Below are 12,276 nucleotides of genomic sequence, written 5' to 3' on the forward strand. Positions count from 1 at the left end.
ACACACACACACACACCACAAACTGTTGTTGGATTTGTGAACTTTTGTGGGATGTGCGGCATGGTGGCACAGCGAGCAGCAGTACTGCGTTGTGAGAGGACGTGGGTTAAATCCTCACTCAGTCTGTGTGGAGTTTGTATGTTCTCCCCGTGTCTACGTGGGTTTCCTCCGGGTGCTCTGGTTTCCTCCCACAGTCCAAAGACATGCTGTTTAGGTTCCCCCATAGTGTGAGTGACACAGAGTGTGTTCCACTGATGTATGGATGAGTGATCCATTGTAAGTAGTGTATCTAGCAGTGTAAATGACCTTGGTGAATAAGATGTGTAGGCTCATAACACTACATAGAGTTTGCTGGAAGTTGTTGTGGAGAAAACCGTCTGCTAAATAAATAAATGTAAACGTACGTTTAATTCCTCCCCACCCCTCGCCGCTATAGCCAACGGTGTCCACCACCAGTAGGTGGCAGTAGAAGTATTAAGCGTCTCTTCGCGCAACATTTTCCACTAAAGAGCAAGAAACTCCACGTATTTGATTGGTTCTCTTGGATCTGGACTTTTTAAGGAGCCGGTTCGTTTAATAAGGAAAATCGCTTAGAGGCGACTGGAGTTTTGAAAATGGAGCTGGTTGTCTGTGATTCACATGGTGAGTTGTTAACGGCAGTAGTTACATGCGGTAACTTAGCATGGCGACTGTTCTTTGCACTGAGTACGGAATGTAATCTAAGTCACGTCTGTTTAGTGAAAAAACAGAGAAAGTAGAGTGCTGAGACTGAGTGAGAGTGAGTTGTAGTTGTAGCCGTGCTGTGAACCAACCAGCCTCTCTGTAACAGTTTGAGTTCGTGTCAGTGTCAACTCTGCCAATGAATAAATGTAAATGCAAAATGTAAGTAAAGTAATAGTGCGCTAAGAAGACGCCGGGTATTTTCCAACGTTTATGACTCCTGAACGTGTTGCTGTGTGTGTTGCCCTCCCTCCTCCGCCCCCAGGGCGCCCGTGCCTGCTGAAGACCGGGGTGCGAGACGGAGCCACCAAGGGCAGGAGCTTCTACGTGTGCAGCGCGCGCCACGGGACGCCGTGCGACTTCACGCGAGCGGCCGAGTGCGTGACGCTTCCCGTCTTTTGGGGCGCGCGCGCGACTGCGCGAGGGACAGCCGCGTGCCGTGCGTGCGCTCGCTCGCTCAGTCAGTGGCACCGCGCGCACCGCGGTAAAGCCAGGCGTTGTGGGAAAGCGCGGAGGTTTCAGCGCGACCTACACTGGCCGTGCGGTGGACTAGACTAGTGCTAGGGGCTGCGGCCCCTTGTCATCTGAAGGGTGCTGGTTCAAATCCCACTCCTGATCATGTGCCCGTGCATTTCCACAAACTATTTATTATTTCACAAAAAAACGTGCTTTTTGCATCATCCCCTGTAAAATCTGTTAAGTGAACTGAACAGATCTCTGCACTTTATCCCGGAGTCACTGTGTTTAGTTTTGTAGCTTGTCATGTAGTAGTCATAGTAAAGTAATATGTTGTCCTCAGCGTTCACACTGTGGTCCAGGAGAAGCGCCAGTTCGCTCCTGTGGATGTCCTAAACATATTGTGGGAATGACTATAAAGTTGACTTTGGCTCTTGATCATGGTACTTACCCTGGATGGATAAAGAACATTTTGCTGTATGAATGGTAGAAGATTATTAGAAACTTCTAATGTTATACATTAACATCTACATTTATTAATTTAGCTGACACTTTTTCTCCAAAGCAGCTTACAACTATTCACCCATTTATGCAGCTGGGTAATTTTACTGGAGCAATTCATGGTAAGTACCTTGCTCAAGGGTACTACAGGTGAAATGAGGTGGGTGAGATTTGAACCGGCAACCTTTGGATCCGAAGGCGGCAGCAGCTCTAACCACTGCAAAAAATCTGCCTCGTCCGTTGTAGCATCCCGTATTGTCAGTCAGTCATCTGGGGCAAAAGCATCGGCTGAATGACGCTCGGCGAATACGTTCGTAGTGGGCGTCATGATGGTGCGGCTGGCAGCACTGGTGGCTCATAGTCCCCAGGTTGCAGGTTTGGACCTCGGCTTGAATCTGGCTCAGTCTGTGTGCAGTTTGCATGTTCTCACTGTGTTTCCACAAGTTTCCTCCCACACTGAAAAGATTTCTTTTACATGAATTGGTGACTAAATTGCCCAGTATGTATGTGTGAGCAAATGAGCGTGTTATCGCTGTGTCGCGGACTGGCATCCCATCTGGAGCGTGTCCTGCTCGGATGAGGTCAAGGCTGTATCCTCTCACCTGTCGTTTCGTCCTCTTCCAGCATCCCCCCATCGCACTGCTTGCATCACGAAGACTCTCTTGTGGAACTCCAGGCTCTTATTGACCGCAAACAGCAGGCGGGTTACAGGTATGTGCTTACCTGCAGACACCGCCCTTCAAAACTTTGACAGATGCTCTCATGAGATCCTTTTGTGCGAATTTCTCACGGTTTAAAATGAACGCCGTGTCCCAAAGGTGTAACCTGTATTTTTTGTGAAACTTTCTGCCAAATTTCAGATTGTTCTTCCGATGTGTTTTGGGAAAAAGTGAAGGGAAGAAATGGTGTGGGAGTGTCCCGTGGATGGAGGTATCATTTCTCTCACAGGACATAATTGAATTTCCCAGTTGCACTTAATTTTATATGTACTTTAGCTTTCTTTATCTTGGCCTGTTAAAAGTGCTTAGTTCTTAGAAGCAGTATTCTGATCCTTGTACTTTTGGCTCTAATCATTATGGTTTACCAAATGTGCAGTTTCTTTCCCCTGGTGCAACTGGATTTACCTTTGGATTTTTAACCTCCCATAAGAAATTGCTGCAAGTGTAACAATGGTATGAATGTACATATATTGTCTGTATCTGTTCAGTGGATAATGTGCTCAAATTGTTTCAGCAGAAACACTGCAGCAGTCCCCCACTAAATGGAGAGTCACTGCTTCCCAGTTTCCCTTGTGAGAGGAACCCATTCAAAGCCTCAAAGAAAACTGAAAAGCCTTCGGAGTGGAGGAACATCCAGGAAGGAGGGGATAGGACAGGAGAGAAGACGAGTGTAAGGCAAGAAGAGGAGGGAGAAAGTGAAGCAGAGAGAAGCAATCATTCTAATGATGAGCATTTGAAATCCAACTGGAGAAACGAGCAGCTCCCTCCGGGTGTGAGATTAAAGAAGAAGGTGACAGATGAGGCTCAGGGCAGTGCTGACCTGCCCCCTGACAGTGGACCCAGACAAAGACCAGTAATTGCAAATGCTGCCAAAGACTTGCGTCCTACTTCGTTTGATGACAGAGAGAGGAGAACTGGCAAGAAGGACCAGATCCAGCGGGAACAGCCACTGATCTCTAAGGTTCAGGGGAAGGAATGTGGAGCTGGAGATCAGCGTTGGCATAAAGATGCTGCTAAGCGAGCTCCAAAAGAAGGTTCATCAGATTTAAAAATGAATCACAGGTCTCAGGAAAGCAGAAGAGCGGAAAAGGGCAAAGAAAGGGAAATTCTGGATAAAGGAGACAGGCCTGAGATGGACGATGAAGTCCTGTTGGTGTCAGTTGAGCCAGGAACCAAGCAGAACTTTCCAGCTGTTACAGTATCAACCAACCCTGTACAGACAGCTCTGACTTCATTCCCCGGGTTCCAGCTGACGTCACGGGACAAAGCAAAGGAGGAGGACCCCCGGGTCCTGCACAATCAGCTCTCCATCCAGCTCAAGCAGAAAAAGGTAAGCAAATGATATTAAGTATTTATTTATTGAAACATTTAAAATAATTTCACAACTACCAACTGTTGTCACCCTGTTGTTGCCTTGTTCTTCAGGCAACCTTGTCAACGGTGAACATTCTGGCCTTGCCTGATAAAGGTGAAAGACTGAAGAACCAAGTAAAAGAGCTGGAGGTAGCGCTGGAGTCTTTAAGTCTGACTGTTGCCACATCCAGTGATGACGGGGAACCGGGTGAGTGAATTTTTTTTTTTGGTCCATCTGCTTATTCACATGACCTGTTGGGGAAAAGCTATTGCTAGATTACTAAACTTCTTTGAAAGACTAAGTCAGAATCACAGGTCGGATAATTTTGAAGTTTTAAGCACCATTGACTCTGCAGACATTAATCAGGCTTTTGTCGTCTTAAGAATCGCACACATCCGGTGAAGGTGTAAGGACACCTGCCGTTGCCAAGCAAACAAAACCTCTCAGCAACCATGGGGGCACCATCCTTTTGCCTGATCCTCCTGTGTCTTTCCCGGCTGGTGCCAGCTGTCTGGCGCTTGACCTCAGCCAGGGCAATTCGCAGATGTATGGAGGTAGGGGACTCGGAGAAGATATAAAAAGACCGATGAAGCACAAGCGCATGCGCTTCTCATTGAGAACGTAATCTTTCTTGTTTTGTTTCTTTTGGTGCGATGAGATGTGATTAGTGCTCGTGGTCACATTTGGTGTTTCTCTCGTCTCTGTTGCCGTGCTGTGATTCCAGTGAACGCACAGGGCCAGGCATTGTACGGGGGGAGGATGACGGACAGTAGGCTGCTAGCAGTGCACAATGCTACCACGGAGGCAATCGACCACCTGCACCGCTCTCTGGAGTCCTGCCCCGGCCCGCACACCGAGGAGCGGGACCCCACGGGACTGAAGGTACGAAAGGAATTCGCAGCAGGCTTCCTAAAGGAAGCGCCGGCCTCGGTATGTACCTAACAGAGGAATGGCGCTTTTAATTGTAGTCTTAATCTTTTAACTACAGTACCTTCTTCCAAGGGGACGGGCAATTCAAAATGACCCTTAGTGACCCTTGAAATCTGTCATGCTGGTGAGAGTAGTAATGTGTATTCAGAAGACATGCTTGTCCAACACACCTTGCTTGCAATGACAGGTGTACAACACTAGGCTATCTGCAGTTACCTACCCGTCCACACTACAGAGCAGTGTAACCCAAACTCTTCACAAATTGAAATGAAACGCATCTTTGCAGCGAGGGGAAAGCGAGAACGCTGAGAGGGAACTCGTACGAATACAGGGAGGACGCGTAACTGTATAGTGCGGTTAATTTTAGGACGCATTAACAGCATTTATGTATGACAGTTTGAGTCATGGTGCGCTGTGCTCTGTACCGTGGTCAGGTCCCCTTACTTCCTCATCAAAGACGTGCGCTGGCCTGGCTGCTGTGGAGAGAGACTCAAAAGCCGTGTGGAGGAATTCTGGGTAAACTGTGTGGAAAAATCATGCTGCAGCTCAGGCATTAATTCATAGTTCTCATTCATACTGTAACTTTAAGCCATTGTATTTTGTCCAGATATTTTTAAACCTCTTTTCCTTCCCAGCGGATGATATGGGTCTGGGAAAGACTCTTACGATGATTGCTCTAATTTTGGCTCAGAAGAAAACTGAAGAAAAGGTTAAGAAGCTAGAGGGATGGATTTCCAAAAATGGTAACTGTATTGCCAAAATCAAGTTTTTTTTTTTTTTTTTTTTCTTTTTTTTTCCCCCTTCCCCTCTTTCCCCCCCTCCTTTCTTTTACAAAAGAAATTGTCAGTGTTTCATTCTCGCTGTTTTAAATGAAGTAATGAATTTCTGTAACTTATTGGATAGGCTGCTTTATAATACTAGGTGTAGTATTGTTGGGTTTTCTTGTGAGTCTGTGTTTTCTTTTGCAGATTTGTCCCTGGTTGCCTCCCACAGCACTTTGATTATATGTCCTGCTTCACTTATCCACCATTGGAAAAAGGAGATTGAGAGACACGTTAAGAGCAGGCATTTGAGTGTGTACCTTTATCACGGGCCCAACCGAAAGAGGAATGCAACCTTGTAAGATCACTTGTAGTCATTCCATTGACACTTCCATCTGGTAACATGTTATGTCTTGCTGCCATATTGAGCTCATGTATCACCTGCTGTTTTTCCTTAGCTTGGCAGAACACAGTGTGGTTGTTACCACCTATAGTATTGTCTCTAAGGAGGTTCCCGCTGAGAAAGATGTGGAGAAACCCATGCAGGATTCAGTGGGAGAGGTAAATTTATGTACTCTACAAAAAAAAAACTGCTTTATCTGGCAACCTTTTTTTGAGAAATGCACTCACTAAGGTCACTATGGACTTCAGCTGCTTTTCCTTTATTAGTGCTCAGTTTATGGCCACTTTTTTATTAAAAATTAAAAGACCAGCTTTATTAGTAAAAGAATATTGTGATGGAAGCCTGAAAATGAAGTGACATTGAAACACTGCAAACGGTCAAAAAGAAAATGAGTTGTGCACAGAAAGACTAAAGTACTAGTCTTCACTGTCCTTTTTTCTCCCGCTACAGTTGCCAGACGTGTCTCCGCTCTTATGTGTTGTCTGGTCCCGAGTGATTTTGGATGAGGCTCACAACATTAAGAACCCCAAGGTTCAGACCTCAATAGCTGTGTGCAAACTCAGGGCCCAGGCCCGCTGGGCTGTCACTGGAACTCCTGTCCAGAACAACCTCCTGGACATGTACGCGCTACTCAAGTAAGGGTAACACTCTCCTGATCACTTCTATCTCCCCTGTCGTGCCCTTTGGTGATTACTGCATCAGATAGCAAAAGTCGTAGCTTTATTCAGCAAGCGGCTTTCAAAGTCAAGAACAGTGAAAATGTACAGAGTCACTGTTGTTCTAGCATGTGACTAAAATGTTTTGTCAGTAGTGTTTTCTCACACAGGTGCTCAACTACTGTTGTTTGACCATAGTAAGGCTCTGAATTACTGCCGTTGTAAACGCACTGCACTTTTCACCCTGAAAGTTTAATAGCACAGTGATGTTATGAAACTATGTAGTGGAAAAGCTGTACCTCTTAACCCCCGCCCCCTTTTTTTCAATAAAAGGTTTCTAAGGTGCTCTCCTTTTGATGAATACAAACTGTGGAAGGCTCAAGTTGATAATGGTTCCAAGAGGGGAGGAGAAAGGCTGAATATTCTCACCAGGGCTCTCCTGCTTCGCAGAACCAAGGACGAACTGGACTTGCACGGCAAACCTCTGGTTAATGATCATTTCCCTGAATTGAGGCGTCAATTCCCATATACTTTTTAATGTCATAAGTTTAAAATTTGCAGTAACTTTTTTTTTTTTTTGGAAGGTACCTCTGCCAGAACGAGTCTGTGAAGTGCATCAGTTAAAACTGTCAGATGATGAACAAGCTGTTTATGATGTTATTTTTGCACGATCCAGGTAGGACATGTTTCTGGTTAATGATGTGTTATCGCTGCTTTTCCTTATAAAAATACTACTTTAATGAAACCTGGGGCGGCACGGCGGCACAGCATGTAGCGCTGCTGTCTCTCAGTGCCCGAGTGGCATGAGAGAATGTGGGTTTGATCCCCACTCAGTATGTGGAGTTTTGCATGTTCTCCCCGTGTCTGCATGGCTTTCCTCCAGGTGCTCCGGTTTTCTCCCATAGTCCAAAGACATGCTGTTCAGGTTCCCCCATAGTGTGTGAGTGACACAGAGAGTGTATTTCACTGATGAATGGATGTGTGACTCATTGTAAGGAGTGTATCTAGCAGTGCAAGTCACCTTGATGAATAAAGTGTGTGGGCTACTAACACTAAATAAGTTGTAATCCATTGTAAGTTGCTTTGGAGAAAAGCGTCTAAGTGAATAAATGTAAACCTATAGTTCTGTGTATTTCACTGTAATGAAAAGGTACACTGTATTTAACTTTCTCACAGATCAACTCTGGAGTCGTACCTGAAGCGTCACGAAGGGGGCGGGTCAGTCACCAAAAAGGACACAAATCCTTTTCAGAAAGGTCGGAGATAGACCCGCTTTTGAGAATTTTCATGTTTGATTTGCAGCAAACTGCCAGTTCTCAGTTAACTTAATCTAAGCTGTGATAAAGTGTCAGCGAATTGTACAATGCACTGAGATTGTGTGGCTTTTATTCTCCCCTTCCCCCCTCTTTCAGTGGCTCATGAGTTTGGCATGTCTGTCCCAGATGCTGCATCCTCCCAGCATTCTGGAGCCTCCAATACTGTGCACATTCTGTCACTGCTGCTGCGGCTGAGGCAGTGCTGCTGCCACTTGTCCCTGCTGAAGAAGGTTATATGGCACGTGCATAAGGTGTACAAATGCAGGTTTTCTGAGTTTGACAACTCTTTAATCTCATTTGTTTTGTATCCTTTTATACAGACGCTAGATGAGTCTGAGCTGCAGGGGGATGGGCTCACACTGTCCTTAGAGGAGCAGCTGAGTGCCCTATCCCTATCAGAACACTCTTCTAGTCATGACCCCAAAGGCACAGTATCCCTCAACGGTAGCCGTTTCCGCTCTGAGCTCTTTGACAACACCTGCGCGAGCACCAAGGTCAGGTCTCAATTACATTGCAACTTGGGTTTTTTTTTTTTTTTTTTTTTTGGAAAATGCAGTCATTTAAACTCCCCCCCCCTCCCTCTGCCTTTTCAGATTTCTGCAGTCCTTGTAGAATTATCCAAAATTAGAAAAACAAATGAGGCTCAGAAAAGGTAAACACCAACTCTGTCTGCACCTTTTTTTTTTTTTTTTTGTCTTTCTGAAGTATATACACTCATCGTATTTGTGTTGACTTAGTTTAAAATCATTGATGGATGAACACGATGTCTTGTCTTCAGTGTAATTGTGTCTCAGTGGACCAGCATGCTACACATTGTGGCTGTTCATTTGAAAAAGCTTGGCTTGCGATTTGCTGTCATTGATGGCACGGTCAACCCCAAGCAGCGAATGGACCTAGTAGAGGAATTCAACACCAACCCCAAGGGACCACAGGTACAGACCTCCCTGTTCATTGTCTGCTTTTCGCAGGTAACTACATGGCCTTGCAAATCATCTTGGGGGTCATAGCTTTGGGCTTGTGTTTAAGTGTGGCATTGTACTATTCAGGGTTCTAAGAGGATGAAGGGGTAAAATACCAGCCATCAGCACCACAGCAGAATGCCCTCATCCTGTTATTTCTCTCCTGGTATTCAGTTTTCCACACATCCAGTCTAAGATTTAGTACCACTTACCGTTAGTCCACTTATGCAGGGGGCCGTGTCCAGGCCTTTCATGTGTAGTCCAGCATAATAAACTGCAGCAGCTGTATGTGTGACAGTGATACACACTGCTTTCATTTTACCATTCATTTATATAAACGTTTTGTTCTCCAGTCAAAACACGCACACTCTCATAGTACCTTTAATGCATGAAATCATTTTAAATACAGTAAACCCTCTGTGCATGAATTTTCTGCAGACAGCCTGCCATTACTCTTTAGACCCAGAATATGGTGTTTGGGGGGGGGGGTTCTGATTCAGCATTGAGGGAGCCAAGAAAAAAGTATTAAGTTGCACAGAAATACAAATTTTATAGCTTAAAGTAGAAGAAAAAGCATAACATTATGAAAGAAAATGAAGCCTCTATTCCAAACGTAGACTTTATGCTCTGACGTAAAGTGATATGGAAGCTTTTTAGATGTAGGGCTATGTTTGCTACTGCAACCAATGTTATACTTTTTCCTAATGATTTCAGGCATCATGTGGTGGGAACTTGGGATGGGCAAGGCATGAATTGGAATTTTCCCCTTAAAAGAAATAATTATGTACTTTTTTGATTTGTTCTTAAAGTGATAGAATATGACTGGTTAATGGGGAGAAAAGTGTACTAGTTCAGGTTGTTGGGGTTTGCCTCAGTCTTCTACACAGTATTAACTGTCAGTTGCCACAGATTTTTATTACTCTACACTTGAACTTTTACAAATGAAGGGTAGAACTGTTGGATGGATACTGGTGTTTCAAATAGGTTTGACTCATCTTTGCATGTCTCAGGTGATGCTGGTGTCACTATGTGCTGGAGGTGTGGGTATTAACCTGGTTGGAGGGAACCACCTTTTCCTTATGGATATGCACTGGTAAGACCCATTATTCTTCTTGCCTAACTGTCCATCAGTTTTGCTCACCACCTGGTGTACATTGAATGTCTCATGACACAGAAAAGTTGTGTTCATTGGCTCTTGAACTTAGTGTGGACCAGAAGTCTGTCTGGAGCTTGTTTGTAATTCAGGTCACAACAGAATCCAACCCATTAATTGAATGGAAAACAGATAAAACTGTACCATTATCAGTAATTGCTAGTCCAGTGCAGGGTTGCCTCGCTTTGAATGGTTGTGATAGTATCGGTAGCAGAGTAGAGATAAACATTTCACTCTTCAATAAGTCACTTCTTGTTGGGGTTCCAGGTACAGGTAGGCCCACCATAAATTCTAAAGTCAATCAATGAAATGTATGGGGGGTGCACCATTTGTGCAGTCAGATCAAATAACCCCTCTTTAGACAATTGGCACACGGTACACAACGAGGGTAGATCAGAGATCTCCATGTTGAGGAGACCTGAAATTCAGTTGTGAATTCTGTGCTACTCAGTTAAAATGGATAGAACTGGCCCGGTTTACTCTTCCTCTGATTACCTTTCTCGCGGTGGCAGGAACCCGGCTTTGGAGGACCAGGCCTGCGACCGTATATACAGAGTGGGGCAGACCCGCAATGTTACCATACACAGGTGAGAAGTATTGCACCAAACAACTGGATTATAGCTTAAAATGTCACATTTAAAAACACAAAGATGGTTTGTAGAAGTAGAAAGATGAAGCATGATGCCACTGTCTTTCTAAAGGTTTGTGTGTGAGGGTACTGTCGAGGACAAGATCTCCTCACTGCAGCAGACGAAGAAGGAGCTAGCTAAGAAGGTTCTGTCAGGGACAAGTGCTTCCTTCACCAAGCTCTCACTTGCCGACCTCAAGATTATCTTTGGTGTATGACAATCCCAGAGGCAGGTAGTTTACATCCTGTAATTATAGCAGCCAAAAGTAAATCACTGCTGGCATAAGGTCTCTGTGTGTCCATCTCATCCCCAGTTATTGCAACACACAGCCTGTGTGATGATGTTTACCTCCTTTTCAAAGTTGTGCATTTTGTGAGCTCTTAGCTTGCAGCCAAGAATCATTAAATGGCTATTTTCATTTCTGCAAGGACTTACATTTATTTAGTGAGCAGATTCTTTTCTCCAAAGCAACTTCCCATGAACTCTATATACTGTTATCAGCCCCCACCTTATTCACCAAGGTGACTTACACTGCTAGATCCACTGATGCATGGATGAGTGACCCAGTGTAACACACAGTCACTCACGCACTAGGGGTGAACCTGAACAGCACATCTTTGGACTGTGAGAGGAAACCCACGTCCTCTTACACCACGTAAGTGTTTTGCGATGGCAGCGCTACTCACCCTGGGGGTGTCGACACCATAGGAAGGCTCTTCATTTGTAAAATATAAAATCTCCCTACTACCACTAAATTTTAATTCTGTAATGTTTCTCAACTGTGTCACAAGGCAACAAGTTAAAAAAAATGGGTTTCACATTAAGTAACATGACTGAAGCAAAGATTGTCAAGGTATATTCACATTATTTCAGTTAAATTTTAATGACATGTTCACTGTAATCTTTTTTTCCTTCGTTTAAAAAATATTTACATTTTTTGTTCAGTAAAATACAAATTCACAAAACGATCTCAATCTGCTTGCCAATAGTGGAAGCCAGCTTTAACTGAAGGACCCCAGGATAGGAAGCAAGTGATGTTAATCAGACACCACAAAATAATACAGCTCAACTGCACAAAATTAACTGGAATAAATTTGGAATAGTCAGATTGATACAATGACAGCATGCAGTTTTACTAGAAAGGCTGTCAAGAATAGGCAGATACACATGGCATGGTGGGCAAGCAACTGCAGGGGATTCTTCTATCAATTCTTTGTTGAACCAATCAAAGTTTCAACCTTTGTACATGAGCCAGAACACTACTTTTACTCAAGTAAACCTTCAACAGGCAAACCTTACAGACAACTGTTTAACAAAAAAGCCAAACTGAAATGGGTTCTTCCTTTTGATTCAACAACAGTTGTAATGGTACCATTTCTCACAAAAACAAGGATGTGGTAAAAATAAACGAGCTACAATGCATTTTTGCTCACTGAATGAACACATTACATTTGGAAACAATCCAGCATCTGTCTAGTGGGAGGATTTCCAAACAATCTGATGGCTCAGACAAAGCCCAATGTATGGCGCATCCTACCTACGTTCCTTTTCTTCTGCCAAAGGAGTAATCCTTGTGACTTTAAACAAGTTGGAACAGAAGGACCACATTTACCACTTAGACATATAGGACAGGCTTATCTGAAAGCATTAAAAACACACAAGTCCTGGTACAGCACAGGGACAAAGTGTAACGCTACTCACTATCAGTCTGCTGAACTA

General features: G+C 44.2%; 1 protein-coding gene across 3 annotated transcripts; it reads left to right on the top strand.

Annotated features, from left to right (window-relative positions):
• Positions 1–568: 568 nt before the first annotated feature.
• On the top strand, positions 569–10,900 carry ttf2 (transcription termination factor, RNA polymerase II). 3 transcript variants are annotated; one of them, XM_029256629.1, is made up of 23 exons: positions 569–642; positions 986–1,097; positions 2,302–2,388; positions 2,538–2,607; positions 2,914–3,726; positions 3,822–3,957; positions 4,134–4,304; positions 4,475–4,632; positions 5,115–5,196; positions 5,316–5,423; positions 5,649–5,799; positions 5,900–6,002; positions 6,295–6,479; positions 6,834–6,987; positions 7,085–7,176; positions 7,677–7,756; positions 7,913–8,046; positions 8,137–8,310; positions 8,410–8,468; positions 8,595–8,748; positions 9,786–9,868; positions 10,441–10,515; positions 10,630–10,900. In XM_029256629.1, exons 1-23 carry the CDS (start codon positions 615–617, stop codon positions 10,772–10,774), a joined length of 3,354 nt encoding a protein of 1,117 aa, XP_029112462.1. In that variant the 5' UTR covers positions 569–614; the 3' UTR covers positions 10,775–10,900. The 3 variants fall into 3 exon arrangements, with proteins under 3 accessions (XP_029112462.1, XP_029112461.1, XP_029112463.1); XM_029256628.1 differs by having other exon boundaries at positions 582–642; positions 2,911–3,726; XM_029256630.1 differs by having other exon boundaries at positions 582–642; positions 2,911–3,726; positions 7,943–8,046.
• Positions 10,901–12,276: the final 1,376 nt, after the last annotated feature.

Source organism: Scleropages formosus, chromosome 12, assembly GCF_900964775.1.
Source record: "Scleropages formosus chromosome 12, fSclFor1.1, whole genome shotgun sequence".
Taxonomy (NCBI): domain Eukaryota; kingdom Metazoa; phylum Chordata; class Actinopteri; order Osteoglossiformes; family Osteoglossidae; genus Scleropages; species Scleropages formosus.